The sequence below is a fragment of the Emys orbicularis genome, chromosome 1, assembly GCF_028017835.1.
Source record: "Emys orbicularis isolate rEmyOrb1 chromosome 1, rEmyOrb1.hap1, whole genome shotgun sequence".
NCBI classification, from domain to species: domain Eukaryota; kingdom Metazoa; phylum Chordata; order Testudines; family Emydidae; genus Emys; species Emys orbicularis.
In genome coordinates this window covers 175,358,376-175,376,576 of record NC_088683.1, presented here as the reverse complement: position 1 = coordinate 175,376,576, position 18,201 = coordinate 175,358,376, and the positions used below count along the sequence as shown (strand labels likewise).

The 18,201-nt window shown below is 42.6% G+C and overlaps 1 protein-coding gene across 1 annotated transcript in view; it reads right to left on the bottom strand.

The window, feature by feature from the left end:
- Positions 1–16,307, bottom strand: part of ARL13B (ADP ribosylation factor like GTPase 13B) — an 85,578-nt gene extending 69,271 nt beyond the window's left edge. Inside the window, exons 1-3 of the mRNA XM_065412498.1 lie at positions 16,129–16,307; positions 13,979–14,049; positions 4,295–4,544 (exon numbers count right to left, since the gene is read on the bottom strand). Of these exons, the coding sequence (XP_065268570.1) occupies positions 4,295–4,544; positions 13,979–14,049; positions 16,129–16,187 (380 nt within the window). The 5' untranslated portion in view covers positions 16,188–16,307. The remainder of the gene's footprint in view (positions 1–4,294; positions 4,545–13,978; positions 14,050–16,128) is intronic.
- Between the last annotated feature and the right edge of the window lie 1,894 nt (positions 16,308–18,201).

The following is an 18,201-nucleotide window of genomic DNA, read 5'->3' as shown; positions in this document are numbered from 1 at the left end:
ACAGTATCAGGACCTAGAGATTTTATAATGGAAAGCTGAACAATTTTTATTCATTTAGAGAGACTGACAGTTGACGGCTGTCACAATTTCATTTTTAAAACACACAGTTGGGTTAAAATATTTTTAGAAATAGATTTGTCCCGGTAACACCAACACTATCATAGATAACAAAGACGACAAGTAAAAAACCTAATTTACTTTTCAACATTTATGCTGTTTGCTTTCTGCACCTCACTTAACTTGATCAAGACAGACTAGTCAGTTTCACTTTTAGAGTCTCATACACTAGCAGATTCCCAGCACTTAAGCTTTAAAGCAAAGAGCTTCCCCTCCAAATTATATGCATGGTAACCTTGTAGATAACATTGGTTATGTAAGGAGATATATATATATATATATATATATATATATATATATATATAGTAGTATAAAATTCAATCTTGTGCCCCCTACACATGGATTTTGTCCTAGTTTACAATTTATGACCTCCATCTTTCTTTTGGCAAAGTTGTTGTACAGTCCTACTTTTGCACAATTGTTCTAAAAATGGAATTAGTAAAGTTTGTTATTTCTGGTGTTCTTCAAATATTTGTTTTTAACAGAGAACTTGAGGAGGAGTAGAATTCTAGAAGTCAATCATATTCAAACAAAATTTAATATTTTTCTAGTTGTTAGACCTTCTGAAACCCTCAACTTTTTTTAAAATTAAGCATATGCACCAAAAGCAAAAACAAATCCCAACTGCTATTAAAGTCAGCTTTCTCTAATTAGATTTTTCTGATCATGTACAAGTAGCACCACCTTGTGTTAGATACGCACAACTTATGAATGTGAAATTTACTGGTAATTAGAGCTGGGCAAATAACCGGGTTTTTTTTATTCAATGGCAGTTGTAAAAAAAAAATGGAAGAGATTCAGTTTGGGCTGAATGCACTGTTTTGCATTGGGTATTTTTAATAAAAGCAAATAAAATGAAAAGCTAGATTCACAAATGAAGAGGAGGTGGTATCCCTCATAACCAACAGCCCAGTGGTTAGAGCACTCACCTCTGGAACAGGGACTGGAACCCAGGTATGCTCCCTAACCCCTGAATATAGTCATACTCTCTTCTCCCCACCCCTAGCCCAATGGCTATTCAAGTATTTTATACTAAGAGGAACAGCTTCAACAGAATGAGAGAATCCCACTCCAGAATACTCTATAGCCTGGTGGTTAGGATACTCACTGGGATGCAACAGATCCTAGTTCAAATCCCTCCTGAGAAGGGATTTGAACGCAGGGCTCCCCCATCCCATTTGAGTGCCCTAGCAACTGGACTATTGTGCATATGGGTGGAGGAGGCATGTTGGGATTACCGGGCCTAGAAGTTTACCCTAACAGTGAGCTCAACTGTAGAAAATGAGTGTGTGAAGTTCATAAGAAGTCTCAATAACCACTTGTAAGATCACATGGTGATGGGAAAAGGTGCAAAAGAAACGAAGATTAATTAGTAAAAACAAAAAGGCCTATGGCATAACTCAAAGACTGTGTTAAGATAATGCTTGGTAAACAAGAACAGTGTAGAACTGGAAATCAGTGAACTAAAACTGGTATGTTACAAATTAGGCCTAGTTGATGGACAACATAGTGAGGGGATAGGCTGTTCTGCCCATCACTCCTTTTGGGGTTCTCAAAATGTCTTTTTGTAAGAAGAAAATTAGCAGAGAGGAAAAGCTGGCTAATGTGATGCTGACTGACTGAAAGATAAGAGAAGGGGTAGGAGTGAGCTTCACCGTCATGTCTGCCACCCGCACTGTCTTCTAGGACGCTGGACCTGCTTCATCCTAATCCTGAATGAGGCCCTGACCAAAAAAGGTCAGAGAGAGGGAACCAGATAACACTGCCACCTCCACTGGTGGTACAAGTTTGCCAACTGTCAAAATGGCTGATAAGACTATGTACTGTGCCTGTTTCTCTCCAACAATGAGGTTGCAAATGAAAGTCAAACATCAGAGACAGAAGCTGCATTTTTTCATCTTTGCTGTTCTTTTCTCTCTCCTTTTGTATGTGCTTCTCTTGTTTTCTCCTCTAGGAAATGGGATCCAACTTTGTTTCCAAGAACAGCAACAACAGCTCCAACCCAGCTCAACTATCTCCTTTTCTCCAAAAAAGGACAGTTATCACCATCTTTAACACCATCTAAGAGACTGTCAAAAAAGGGTTTTTCTCCTTCTAAAAATTTCTCCAGTTTAGCAGAAAGGGAACAAAGGATGTTTTTAAAATGCAAGTCTTATACTTTACATTTCAAATGTTTTCACTGTTTTTTCTTCATTTTCTATATCTTTAATAAAAGGTTAAAAAGGATTTTGAATTATGTGCTGTAATGGTACTTAATAGGCTAAGGTTTCTGTATACCAAACCCTGAATCTTGTTTGACACTGTCTAATGTTGGGCAGTGGCTCGGTTATATTAACACCTTTGACTCATTAGTCCCATTTATTCCATCTAAATTAATACAAGAAGCAGCACCACCATCACCACCTTCTCTTTCAGTGATTTTGTGAATGATGCCTAAATCCCCTTGTGAATCTAATCCCAAAAAATATCAAAGTGTTTCAAAAATATCAAAAACCATTTTGACATTTCTGAAACTACATTTTTTGTTTCAGACAAAACAATTAACTGAAATGAACCCAAATGTGCATATTTTGGAGAAAAATTCACCCGAAAATTTTTGCCCAGCACTATTGGTAATATAAAATATAAAGAGCCATTTATAAAAATAATGTTATTATCACTGCATAAGCCTGTACTGATGCTTTCACACAATACACCAAACTGCCTTGAAGCTACTGCATTAATGGAAACACTACCGAAATATTAAGTACAAAAATACTATGTTATTCGTTGAACTTCTCTACTTTTACTGAAACAAATGTGAATAAACTGCACTTACAATGGACTAAATATGAGAGGATCAAATGCCACAAATGTAATTATAGTATTCATGACATTCAGTTCAAGAAGAAAGAGAAAGTTCTGAATAAGCTCAAAAAAAGAATTAGCCCCGTAACACCATGATACTTAGACTGATGTGTAAAAATACGTCAGTAATACCACAATACAGTACAGAACTGTAATACTGTGTAGGCAGTCATGGGGTAAGAGGGAAGGTCCTCGTGCATCAGTAACTAGTTAAAAGGCAGAAAAAACTGCTAGTTTTCACAGTGGAGAGATGTAAATGGCAGGGTCCCTCAGGGCTCTGTAACACGACTAGTGCAGTTCAACATATTCATAAATGAACTGGAAAAAGGGGTAAACAGTCAGGTAGCAAAATCTGGAGATAACAAAATTAAGTCCAAAGCAGACTGTAAAGAGTTACAGAGAGATTTCACAAAATTGAGTGAGTGGGCAACAAAATGACAGATGAAATTCAATCTTGATAAATGCAAAGTAATGCATACTGGAATACATTCCCAGCTATACATACAAAGTAATGGAGTCTAAATTAACTGGCACCACTCAAGACAGATCTTGGAGTCATTTTGAATAGTGCTCTGGAAACATCTGCTCAATGTGCAGCGGTTGTCAAAAAACCCTAATAGAATATCAGGAACCATTAAAACAAAATTGATTAGGGTTGGAGAACAGCTTCCATATAAGGAAAGATTAAAAAGACTGCGACTGTCCATCTTAGAAATGAGACAAATAAGGGGGTTATGATAGAAGTCTATAAAATCATGAATGGTGTGGAGAAAGTGAATAAGGAAGTGTTATTTACTCCTTCGCATATCACAAGAACCAGGGTTTTCCAATTAAATTAGTAGGCAGCAGGGCTAAAACAAACATAAGGAAGTACCACTTCACACAATGCACAGTCATCCATGTAACTCCTTGCCCAGGGATGTTGTGAAGGCCAAAAGTATAACTGGGGTAAAAAAAGAATTAGATAAGTTTATGAAAGATAGGTCCACCAATGAGTCTGAGCCAAGATGGTCAGGGATGCAACTCCATGCTCAGAGGGTCCCTAAACCTCTGATTATCAGAAGCTAAGACTAGATGACAGGGAATGGATCACTCAAACTGCCCTGTTCTGTTCATTTCCTCTGAAGCATCTGGCTCCAGCCCCTGTGGGAAGACAGGATCCTAAGCTAGAAGGACCACTCGTCTGACCAAATACAGCCATTAGAATGTTATTTTGTAATGATACTAAAAGAGGTGAGGCTGAGGGGGAAGAATTATCGTACTAATCTGAATACAAACAACATTTAATAAGCTATAGATTAGTAGTAAATCATTTATTCATGTTACTTACACTAATATAGGCTTCCCAGATATCCTAGGATGCCTTAGAACTTCAGTCATGGTCTCTTTCGTCTCTTCCATTCTCTCTGTGTCACTGGAATCCACAACAAATATTATCCCATATGCCTCAGCATAGTAATTCTTCCAGATGCCTCGTATTCGTTTTCCACCTCCTAAGTCAAAGATAGTGACTTCAAACCTTCCCTGTTTAAGGTCAATTTTAGAAAATCCAACTGTTGGAGCTACATCTTCAGGAGACTCTGTCAAATCATAAAGAAAACATTTGGTGAAAGATTTGTTTAGCTATAACAATTTCATTTATTTTATGATTTGTATGTCAAAATTCAGAGTCTAAGCCCATACAATTAAAATGGCCAACTCGCCTCTAATTACATGTTTTAGATGGAAAACAAGTTTGCAACATTAATTCCAGATTAACATGTGCTTCTGTATGAGAATTACCTTGTCTTTAAAGTTTTTTTTGTTTGTTTTTTTTAAGACCCAGGAGCTCTTGGGAATTCCTCCCTGTGGGGTACCCTCAAGCCCTTTCACCACCACCCCTCCTGGGAAGAGCTGAGAAAGAAAACAAAGGAAATCAGCTGTTGCCACCAGCTAATTAAACAACATATGCACAAACCTCTTAGGACCCAAAAATCCTAATCCTGTGCTTAAAAAAGGTAAATTTTATTAAAAACAAAAAGAAAGAAAATACATCTGGAACTTAGGCTATTGTTAGATTTAAAAAGAGCAAATATCATAATTAAGCATCAAGAATGGTTTTCTTGAGGTCCAGCTTAATGATTACACGCAAAACAAAAGCATTTCAGGGTTAGCACAGAGAAGTCCACAAGCCATAAAGAAATAAAAGATAAACCTAATTGCGTCTTCCTAGACATTTCTTGATCTATTTACATATCTGGGGTTTCAAATGAGTAGTTTCTAGGTATGATTTAATGATTTTTCATACCTGGCGCAAGATTTTACAGCATGCTCCAGCCCTGTCCCTGCTCTCTGGGAGAACTACCACAGACACACAAAAGGGGAGTCTTGTTTCAGTTTTAAAAAGTTCTAGCCTTCCCATTGGCTCTTTTGGCTTCCTTTTACCTATGCATGCAGTCAGACTTTTTAACCCTTTACAGGTAAAGCAAGTAGAGAACATCTACCAAGAGGGATTTTATAGCTAACTGGCTGGCTGGGTGTCCATAAAAGGGAGCTACCCTTCTTCTCACTTTCCAGCTCCTCCCTTGGAGGGAGCTAATTAGATTTCTGTGCACTGCTACATGGAGCCAGGCAACAGAGGGTTGTGGAGCGACAGCTGGAGTCCAGCTTGCAACCAGAGAGCAGGAAGAGTCAGAAGCAGCAGCCTGAAGAACTCTGCAGCAGCTGAGGTTTGTGAAACTAGAAAGATGAACCAATGAAATGGGTACAAGCACCCTCCCTCACTGGCATATCAGGGAATGGTAATTCTGAGCCAGACCACTTAGACAACATCATAGGAGCCAAGACCCAGGCTGCACAGCCAAGATACATGGAAAGTATAGTGAAAAAATGTTATCTTCAAAAACAGCAGACAAATTTTATGCTGAGTATTTTCAACTATGAGCCATAACTGTGTGTGTTTGTGGGGGAGGCACAGTGAGAACTAAGGGTATTTTTCATGGTCGCAGAACAAGTTAATGTTGATGCAGAATTTTAGAGGCTGCCGCCGCAGAATTTAGTCCCATTGTACTGTGAAGTACAGAGGGCCGAGATTATGATGGACGGTCTTTTCTGTGAAACTTTCCTGGCTGCAGATGCCTCATAGCAAATCTTTGCCCACTGTGCTGGCTGGTCCATGTATTGTGAGTTCTGCGAGTCAAAATACATTAAGGTGCATATATTTGGAATACATGTGCATTACAATGCACTCAATTAAAACTATGTTCACCGTCCGATAGTATTAATGACCCCCAAGCATAACTAAACAATTAGCTACTATCAACCCTGAAAACTAATTGAATGCACTCTCCTCCATGTCACAAATGTGACATTTCTAGGCCAAGCTGTTTTCACAACAAAGCATTAAGAAACTTTCAACAGAGTCAGAATCTCTTAGGCCTGGTCTACACTAGGAGCTTATATCGAATTTAGCGCCGTTACATCGAATTAACCCTGCACCCGTCCACACCAGGAAGCTACTTAGTTCGAAATAGAGCTCTTTTAAATTCGACTTCTGTAATCCTCGAAAACGAGAGGAGTAGCGCTAAATTCGAAATGGCAATATCGAATTAGGCTAGGTGTGGATGGAAATCGACGGTAATAGCTCCGGGAGCTATCCCACAGTGCACCACTCTGTTGACGCTCTGGACAGCACTTCGAGCTCGGATGCTCTGACCAGCCACACAGGAAAAGCCCCGGGAAAATTTGAATTCCTTTTCCTGTCTGGCCAGTTTGAATCTCATTTTCTGTTTGGACAGCGTGGAGAGCTCAGCAGCACTAGCAACGATGCAGAGCTCTCCAGCAGAGTTGGCCGTGCAATCTAATAGAAAGAGGGCCCCAGCATGGACTGATCGGGAGGTGTTGGATCTCATCGCTGTCTGGGGCGATGAGTCCGTGCTTTCAGAGCTGCGCTCCAAAAGAAGGAATGCAAAGATCTATGAGAAGATCTCTAAAGCCATGGCAGAGAGAGGATACAGCCGGGATGCAACGCAGTGCCGCGTGAAAATCAAGGAGCTGAGACAAGGCTACCAAAAAACCAAAGAGGCAAACCGACGCTCCGGATCCCAGCCCCACACATCACGTTTCTACGAGGCACTGCATTCCATCCTAGGTGCGGCCGCCACCACTACCCCACCAGTGACCGTGGACTCCGAGGATGGGATATTGTCCACGACCGGTTCCTCCTCGGAAATGTTAGGTGACGGGGAAGATGAGGAAGGAGATGAGGAGGACGAGGCAGTCGACAGCGCTTGCACCGCTGATTTCAACGACAGCCAGGAGCTCTTCATCACCCTTACCGAGATCCCCTACCAACCGTCCACAGCCCTTACCCCGGACACCGAATCAGGGGAAGGATCAAGCAGTGAGTGCTTTAAACATCTAAACATTTCATTTTAACATAAGTGGAATATTTATATTGTTAAGAATGGGCTTTTCAGTCACTCATTTAAACATAGAAACTTTTATTTATAACAAAACAGGAATAATAACTATTTCAGTAATTTGTTGTTCATGATTTATTTGGCTTAGTAAACTTTTTACTACTAACTATGTATAGAAAATCAAGTACTGTCCGGATATTCATGATTAGTCCACAACACGGCCCCTCCACTCTGTAGTCCGTTATGCTCAACTTAAAGGAAAAGGCGGTCAATGTGCCCGGGAATGGACAGACAGTCCTCCTGGGATAGCTCCGCATAGCTCTCCTGGAGGTACCGCTCCAGCATGCGCACGAGGTTCAACGGCAGGGCAATCTTGTTTGGTCCCCCGTGGTAGCACACGTTCCCACGCCATGAGTCCATGAGGTAGTCGGGGATCAGTGCGCGGCACAGCATGGCGGCATATGGCCCAGGCCTCTGCATGCATTCACGCAGCATCCTTCCCCTCTCGGTCTCCGAGATCCTCATGAGGGTTATGTCACACATGACGCCCTGCTTTAAATTAGGGAGGGGAATGTTAGTATTTGGACTGCTTTACAGCCACGCGGTGGAGGCGGCAGAGGGGCAGCATACAGGGATCTTTCCCGGGGACAGCCGCGAGGTGGTGGGACAGGGGCAGAGCTCATGCTTCCCTGATTGCTGCCAGCAGAGAGTGGCCTTGCATTCAGTGCGAAAGGAGCCCAGTGCTACTATTACATGTTTAAGCTGCCACAAGTCTACGGCTTACCATGTTTGCCCGCAGCAGAAGTAGAGGTGTCCTGCAACGCTTCTCTGATCGCAACTGCAGGACCCCAGACACATAAGGCGAGGGCCGAAAATTCGACCTTGTCCTGAGTGCGCATGTGAAAGGTGCAGTGCATGGTGTTGTTCACAGAGAAAGACTATGCTCTTTGTTAGCAACTTCATTTATCTGTCTCAGGAATTTACTCCCTTTTTCCCATTCCCACAGACACATCTGCGACTGTCTCCCAACCCAGCCTGGCATCACACTCCCAGAGGCTAGCGCAGATTAGAAGAAGGAAGAGAAAAACTCGTGAAGACATGTTTTATGAACTTATGGAGTGCTCACGAGAGCAGGCAGCCCAGACGACACAGTGGAGGGAGAACTTGTCACAAATGCACAGAGCAGTCATGGAACGGGAGGAGAGGTGGCGCCAGGAGGACCAGCAGGCTACTCAAACCCTGCTTGGACTAATGAGGGAGCAAACGGAGACGCTCCGGCGCCTAGTGGATGTTCTGCAAGACCGGAGGCAGGAGGACAGAGCACTGCTGCTGTCTATCTCTAACCGCCCTCCCCCGCCACCAAGTCCCACACCCCCCTCACCAAAAGTACAAAGAAGGAGGGGCGGCAAGGTCCGTTAAAACTGTCAGTCGGCCACTGCACACTGCTGCAGCAATGGAAGGCTCTCGTTCCAAAGTTTGAAAAGTCCTTTCCTACCCATCTCACACTAGCCCATGTGCAAGTTTCCTTCCCCCCCCCCCTTTTCATGTGCGGTTCGTAATAAAACATCGGTTTCTGTTAAGTACTGTTTCCGAGAGTGTCTTTTGGAGGGGATTCTGTCTGAAGGGGGGGAAGGGGTTTGTTACTTGGACAGGACAGTCACCTGTAGCAGGCTACAGAGGCGGGGGCAGGTCCAGCATCAGGACACATACACAGCACAGTCACCAGTTACCCTGGTCAGTCTGGGAGGCGGTTTTCTTGTTCTGGGGTGCGAGGGGGATTGATCTGTGACTTTGTGTCGGGGGAGGGCAGTTAGAGATCCTATGCCGCGGTCCTTATCCTGGATCACAGAGCCACGCAGCAGGGGATCTGTTACCCTCCGCCCCCTGCCAGAAAGTCACTTGGCCGACACATACATCCAGTCCCGCCCAGGACTGCTGGCAGGCTGCGTTGAAACAACCAATGCAGCACTGCGGAGCCTGTCATTCCCGGACTTTAGAAGCATCATTTGCATCAAAACAGTAAGCCCGCCCCCCGCCACAGTCTGCGTCCCCAGTTTAAAACATTCCCGCGAAAACAGTAAAAAAGAGAACCTTGTTCATTAACAGAACAGAACAGATTTTATTTGTTGGGAAGGTGGGGAAGGGGGTATGTAACTTGGAAGGATAGTCAACAGTAACTGGGTAAAGAAACGGGGGCAGGTTCAGCATCTGTGTCCACAAAGTAAAAAGTCACTGGAGACCCTGTTCAGTCAGGAACCTGGCTTTCAAAGCCTCCCTGATGCACAGTGCGTCCCGCTGTGATCTTCTAATCGCCCTGCTGTCTGGCTGGACGTAATCAGAAGCCAGGCTATTTGCCTCAACCTCCCACCCCGACATATAGGTCTCCCCCTTGCTCTCACACAAATTGTGGAGCACACAGCAAGCAGCTATCACAATGGGGATATTGGTCTCGCTGAGATCACAGCGAGTGAGTAGGCTTCTCCATCTGCCCTTGAGACGGCCAAAAGCACACTCCACCACCATTCTGCACTTGCTGAGCCGGTAGTTGAATAGTTCTTTCCCTGAGTCCAGTGCGCCAGTGTAGGGCTTCATGAGCCAGGGCATTAGCGGGTATGCAGGGTCCCCGAGGATGACTGTAGGCATCTCCACATCCCCAACAGTTACTTTGTGGTCCGGGAAGTAAATACCTTCCTGCAGCCGTCTACACAGACCAGAGTTCCTGAACACCCTAGCGTCATGAACCTTGCCCGGCCATCCAACGTAGATATTGGTAAAACGTCCCCGATGGTCCACCAGTGCTTGCAGCACCATGGAAAAGTAGCCCTTCCGGTTGATGTACTGGCTGGCCTGGTGGTCCGGTCCCAGGATAGGGATGTGAGTCCCATCTATAGCCCCACCGCAGTTTGGGAATCCCATCTCGGCAAAGCCATCTCTGATGAGCTCCACGTTTCCCAGGGTCACTACCTTAGATAGCAGTAGCTTGACGATTGCCCTGGCTACTTGCATAACAGCAACCCCCACGGTAGACTTGCCCACGCCAAACTGGTTAGCGACGGACCGGTAGCTGTCTGGCGTTGCGAGCTTCCAGAGGGCTATGGCCACTCGCTTCTGGACAGTCAGGGCTGCCCGCATCCGGGTGTCCTTTCGCTTCAGGGCAGGGGACAGCAACTCACACAGTTCGAGGAAAGTCCCCTTCCGCATGCGAAAGTTGCGCAGCCACTGGGATTCATCCCAGACCTGCAGCACTATGCGGTCCCACCATTCCGTGCTGGTTTCACGGGCCCAGAATCGCCGTTCAACAGTATCAACAAGACCCAGTGACAGCGAGATGTCCTGGGCGCTGGGTCTCATGTTCTCAGAGAGGTCGGAGCTAGTGTCCGACTTCATGCCGTCACGGTAGTGCCGTAGCCTCCTCTCATGATTGATCTGCAGCTGCCTCTGGTACAGGTGGAGGAGAAGCTGCGAGGCGTTGAGAACTGCCACAACTGCAGCGATGGTCGCAGCGGGATCCATGCTCGCACTGCTGTGGCGTCCGCGCTGTCAGTAATCAGAAAAGCGCGCGAAATTATTTCCCGCCGGCGCTTTCAGGGAGGGAGGGAGGGAGGGAGGGCTTGAGTGACGGACGGATGACGACAGGCGCCCAAAAGCACCCTCGACACATTTTTTTACCCAGAAGGCATTTGGGGCTCGACCCAGAATTCCAAAGGGCAGGGGGGACTGCGGGAACTGTGGGATAGCTGCCCACAGTGCACCGCTTCCAATGTCGACGCTTGCCCCGTTAGTGTGGACTCACAAAGTCTCACAAAGTCGAATTACTGTCCTTAGTGTGGACACACACGTTCGACTTAGTAATATCGATTCCACATAGTCGAATTAACTAAAATCGAAGTACTCTCGTAGTGTAGACAAGGCCTTAATATGGAACCCCATATTGGAACTATCTAGTCCATTTTGGTTCCATCTTTCTAGAAAGAGTTTATCCTGGAAGAGGACCTTTCTGTCAAATTTTGAGGAAAATGAGTTCGTTTTGCTGATGGAGGTGTTAGTATCAGTGCTGAAACAATGGCAGATTAAATATCAACTATGGACTCACTGTCTTTAAAAAAAAAGATCCAGAAGGACAGAATGGGGGAAAAAAGTCTTCATAACCTCATTTACACCTGATAAATCCATTGATTTACTGACCCTCAACTAGCATTTTGGGGCAGAGAGTTTGTCTTTATACCTGTCAGTATATTGTGTAGCACACCTTAGATGCTAAATTAAATGCACACAGCTGGAAAAACCTTCCACCATCTCAAACACAAAGTTACACCAAACATTTGTCTTTAAAAGCACCAATTTTATCCAATTCCAATTATGGCCTGCATGCATGTGCATTAATCAGTGGAGAGGGGCAAGAGAAAATTCTCTCCAAAGCCAAATGAGCTCTTGCTGTAGAAAATGTCTAGAAAGTTGCTGGTGCTTTCCTGGTTATAAATGAGGATATAAAAATATATCATTAGAACCATCCTTTAAAGTTATATACACACCATTTCCTTCTTCGGATTCCTTTCCTAATTATACTGACAGTCAATATCATAAAATAGGTTATACTTATAACATTGACTTTACATAAAGTTTACTGATGTATGCACATTGCGGTATATTTCATCAGAAAGCAATTTCTGTACAAAGAAATCAGATCTATTGATTTCTCTAACTATGCTAATAAGTGAAATGCCTCATTAACCAGAAGAAACACTTTATATCTTTGCAATAATTCAAACAAAATTATGAGCTAGAATATCAGTCCTAAAAGAACGCTGGAGATTTTTTCTCTCTCTTTCTGTCACAAAGCTAGCAATTTATAGTCAGCTCCTTCTCTAACAGAAACAGCATCTTACCCTATGAGGGAAAATATATATTGCATGTGCCAGAAAATGAACTACTGAAAAACTACCCACATTCTAAAAGACATGCATGGCCATCAGACATGAGCATGCACCCTCACCCAGAGCAGATGTACACATGAATCATGATTGTGCACACACTTAGCCACACAAATCCCAGATGCAGGTTCACACAAACAGGGCACATGCACTTAGGTTTTCACCTCTTTGAAAATTTAAGCTTGGAATTTTAAAAAAGCCCAAGGTAATTATGTGCTAAACTTCCACTGAATTTAAATGGGAATTGAGGGCCTAATTCCCTTCAGATCCCTTGACTCACTGGACTACGGTTTGGATTTTACGATGGAGTCATCTGCAGGATTGGGGTCTATATTCTCAAAACAAGAAGCCCAAATAAAAGTCATTTTTAAAAGGGACACCATAAACTCAGGTGGGTAGAATGAGGGGGGAATTCACTTCTGTCTCAAAGTGTTATACATCATATAATTACAAGTGACACATCACAGTTCAGGGCAACTCCACCCATATTCCCCTCTATGGCCCAGCAGGAGCACCAACAGGCCAGGCTCCTCAGCCATCACCTCTCGAGTGGAGTCACATGTTTCTCTCCCTCTTGATGGGGGTACTTCGAGGCTGCACAGTTTCCTGACTATGCTGGGATATCCACAGCAAAAGACAGACTGCCTACAGAGGCCTGTTTTTCCATTTCTTCAAAGATAATTACACAATAAAATTGCCACAGTTCTAAGTTACCACACAACCCTTTATAAGCAAGCATATTTATTCTTAAGGTGAAAGCATTACAGAGAAAAACATTAAAAACAATAAAAGAACCTACAAGCATGCTAATGATCTTACCAAGGATCACTCCCTCACTCCAAAAAGGGTTCTGTTTGGTTATTAATCCTTCCAACCCCACACAGGGGTTTTTCTTGTGGTCACAAGTTCATCACACCTTCAGCTCACAACCAGCTGATGTCTTATGGCGCATCAATGGGCCAACGACAGACTTCCTACTTTTCCCTAAGGACTGGGGGCCCCACCTGGATGTGAGACCCTTTCTGTTTGCTGGATCAGAAAGAAGACCCTGAGTCAGTTTTAACTCAGGCTATTTATCCAAAATTCTTTGACTGTTGGTCCCTGGAGAATTCAGTATGAACAAGCACAGGTAAGCTTCCACCACTGGAAAGAGGCTATCTGGAGGAGTTATGCCCTGAGTGAATGTGCCTAAGCACCTCCCCACCTCTGCCGTTTTTAGTTCCTGGAGGGTTGTGGTCCCTCCTCCCGCATATAAACACATACAATCCCTCAATAGGACATTGACATTTTCATTTTTAATACAATCAACTCCTAAAATACTTAAACTTAATTCAATAAAGTTTGTCCAGGACACTGTCATAGTTTCCACAACACCTAAGAATACTATAACTGAAATAGGATCTTTTCCCCACAATGTAGCTCTCTCTGCTTTTGACAGCAATTTTGTGTCATCTGTTTCCCTCTTTCCTTTGTACAGTCAGTTTTGCCCTTGCTTGGAATACCCATTTAAACAGAGGAACATAAAACCCCTTTCTAAATCCTTTTAAAGAGATGTAAGAATTGAGGTCATATCATTTAGGATTTTTTTTAAGTTGGTCATTTTAAAAAAAGGTTTTGAGTTGACCATCATATTTAGTCTTAAAATACTTAGTTCAGAACTTCATATAAAGATTTATTGCTTACCTCCTTGGATTCCTTTCACTGTAGCAGTTTTACCAGCATTATCAAGTCCCACCATCACTAGTGTCACCTTCCTTCAGAAGAAAAAAAAAAAATATTGCAAGGCTTTTTTCCCCTACTTGAACACTGTGTTGGACTTTTGCAAGTATTTGAATGCATAAATAACAAAGTTACCACAAAGTTGTAAAACCAATAGGCTTCAAAATATCCAGTACCAGAGAGACTTATGTTTGTTTATTTGGTATTTAACATACAGCCAGCTAATCAATGAGTTCAGCAGACTAAGTAATAAAGAGATAAGCTTAATACTGGGTGATAATATAATTTGAAGAGATACATATAAGACTTAATGATTTTGCCTTTCATTTCTATTTGTCTTTTGGAAATTGAATCCCAGGTACCATCAATTTGAATTCCATATTTTTTGGCATGGTTGTATTCTCTTTAATAACTACCATAACTTCCATTTCCCCCTTTTCCTACAAACTAAAACTAAAGCCCTATCCACACTGAGGATTTGATCATACTGCAACCCTCAGTGTAGCTGCACCATTGAAATACTCCTTTCCTTGTCTGTAGTGTTATCCCAGTTGCAAGCAGAGTAATTTATGCTCTACCGGTGCGAACAGCAACATTGCCTGTGTACGCTACGTGTTCATACTGGTATAGCTATATCAATGTCTAACCAAGGCAAATCCCCAAGGCCATAATGAAGGTATTCGTTCCTATCAATGAGCAATACATCAAATATGTCACTTGTGCTGTAGCCCTGTTAAATTCACATACACCCCCTCTCTCCGTGGTTAGAATTATTTAAAATACAGCAATGAGGAAATATACTTTCATTACTTTCTCAATAATTCAAGTGAGCTTGAACGGATTTGTGAAAACAAAAGACAAAAACCAGAAGCTTTTGCAACCAACACCTTCGCTAATCTCATTTTAAAAATAGGTAAAACTGACATTTTGGCATAGTTGAGTGGCAAGTCCTCAAATTCCACTAATTAAGGGGACACTAAATAAAACATGGTTATTTCCAATCTCCTTCAGAATATGATAGCATTTGGTGACAAACTAAGTTTGTAAAGCTGCACACCAATTTCTTCAGGGCATTCAGAAGGGCAAGAGGAGGTAGTGCAAGAGGTGTAGAGCAGGATCACAATGAATTCCAGTGGTGGCAATAAGCAGCAACCAAACAAATCAAGTGAAATAAGCAGAAAAAAGTCTGCAAGCGTTTGTCAGTAAGTGACAGACTCATGTGATCCATTTGACAAGCTTGGATTCTGCAGAATCCATGTTTTTAAAATTAAGTTTCTAGCTCTCAAGGCTGTCAAGAAATTCTTCCAAGGTACACCAAATATAAACAAATGTGTTGTTCTCCTGTATCTGGAAACGGACAATCCAAAACAATGGCTCTGAGAGGTGTCAGCAATCCCATCCAGGGAAAGGGGAGACTAAAATCAGGAAGAAAGATGGGGAAGGAAAAGAAACAGAGGGGAGAAACAACAGTGGTCCCAAATGTGAGAATACTCTACCAGAATGCTGAATGTAACAATGAGACAGTTAAATAATGATGATTAAAACTAACATTTCATAAAAGCCATATTCCACCCTTGATCTTTGTTCAAAACTCTCAATGATATAACATCTGCTGTGGATGAAGGGTAGTATATTTACCCGTTAATGTATATCCCTCCCCACGGACAATAATTAAAAACAAAATCCAGAATGAGTTTGACAGCCCTACATTACACATTTTAAGTCATTGCTCTTCTCTGTCCCAATTCCCAACATTAGTCCATACAAAAGAGAAAAGTAAATATTTTGAACTTCACGAATTCTTTCAGTCAGAAACAAATTACCTGAGTAACTGATCTTTGGTTTGTGTTTTGTTTTTTAAAACTCAAAAACCATCTGATTTTCTCTCAAAGAAAAAACAATTATGCACCTTAAGTTTTGGTCTTTTATCTAAAAAAAATAATAATAAAGTAAAAAATCAGGTTTTACCAAAGGGTAACTAAGAAGAAAAGTAAGACAGACAAAATGGTAGTATGGAGTAACCCTGGACATATAGTACAATACATAGAGCTCTTGAGGTTCTTTGGGATGAAAGCCACTGTAGAAACATAGAATACTCATTTGCTTAATCGTACCTGACAGGCTCCCGCCACCGTTTTAACCAGTTACAGCAATTGGCCATCAGACTAAACATCCCTCTTCGCCAGCCATCCAGGGCCAAGGAAGCTACTGAAATTGTGTGTGGACAGGTCAGAGAACTCCAGTGAGAGACAAGGTGGAGGAACAAAGAGCACCAGCTCGGGTGCAGTCTTGTCACTAGTAGCAATGAAGAAAACAAAACAAAGAACACAGTCAGTCCCAAAGCGTAACCAAAGCAAATTTTCTTTCCCTTATCGGGAAGAGCCACCCTGCTTAGAACCACCCCATCCTAAGGCTCTGTTTACACTGGGCATTAGCCCCTATTTCAGGCATCTGTGAAATGCTAAATTAGTGTGGACAAGGAAATCTGCAACTTGCACCAATAGGATTTACCCAGTTTTCAAGCAGAGACAAACCCCATGGTACAAATTGCAGCTTTCTTGGATGACCCATCACACAGCTATGCTGATGGCTGAAATCAGTGATAATTCCAAGTGTAGTCACGATCTAAAATCCTAATGGAAGGAGCATCAGCATATAGGCCTTCGGAAAAGGAGATGGAGCTATTTTTAAATGTAAACTTTCAATTTGGTCTGGCTTCTGATTGCTTATCTACCCAGATTTGGAGATTTAAGAGTAGTCTCAGATGCTTCCTCTTCCCCATCTGCTTTGCCAGTGCCAATTTTTATGGGATTTACAATCCCATTTCCCTGTTTGTTTTTTGGAGTGACAGGGGAATATTTCTCTCTCCACTGTTGCTGTGTAAAACACCCACACAAACAGAGGCAACTGATTATACACTGATTATACATAAAGCTTATGCCCAAATAAATTTGTTAGTCTCTAAAATGCCACAAGGACTCCTCATTGTTTTTGCTGATACAGACTAACAGGGCGACCACTGTGAAACCTGATTATACACAATAGGCAGTCAAAGTAAACAAAAATTTAAGAATGGTCTGATTTCAAGGTAGAATGATCTTAGGTGCTATAAACAACAGTAGGAGACAAGTGTGATTTTTAAATTAAGTGTCCCTTCAAGTTTGTTTATGCTGCTGGGACAGAAAAGTCTACCACATCTAATAATTAACCAGAGTAGCTTTCCTATTATCTAGTGGCTGATATGGAAGAGTATGGGAACCACCCTTCCTAATACCACCATTTCTCTCTCCACTAGACTCAGCAGCAGCATGCTGGTAAGAAGCCCGTATCTCCGTCACCAGCTTCTGGGAAGCACAAGTATCCTGGGATTACTACCAGGAAACTGTCCTCAGAATCTGCTCAAAGATGCTGCCTCTAATCCCAGCCTCTGACTAATGAGGCTTCAAATTTATCAGCTGCTTATCTGACCGCTTGGAGACAGATTTGTCTCCCCAAACATTCCAAAGCTTTCCAGGGGTGGAAGGAATGCCTCTACAACCACACTCCTTCCATAGCTTCTTGGCTGCTGGTGGAAGGAAGTCTTCAGTAAAATAGTCCTCTCCCAGTCTGTCTCTTCCTCCCTCATCAATAACTACATCACCTATTTTTGCTACTGCTCATGGCTTTCCCAGAGAGTAGCATGAAACCAGTAGTTCAGGGGTTCTCAAACGGGGGATCGTGACTCCTCAGGGGTCGCAAGGTTATTACCTGAGGGGTCACAAGCTGTCAACCTCCATCCCAAACCCCACTTCACCTCCAGCATTTATAATAGTATTAAATATTTGGGGGGGGATTAATTTAAAGGGGGGGATCACACTTGAAGCTTGCTGTGTGAAAGGGGTCACCAATACAAACATTTGAGAACTACTGCAGTAGTTCTTGATGGCTTCTCTGCTGCCTACAGGGGTTTGAATGTCAACTACAAAACAGAGCAGAACCTTGTTAGTTTCACTCTGCGGTTGCTGCTCAGCAAAGCTACAAGCAAAGGCAAAGGACTGGAACCCAAATAAGCAGCTCTCTCTTTAACCTTCAGGACAAGCATATGAGATATAAATGTAGGCAAATCATTATCAGGAAAAAATACTGAATCTATCAACAAAGTCACACAGTGGAACAAAATTAAAACACATGTTTATGTATCTTCACAG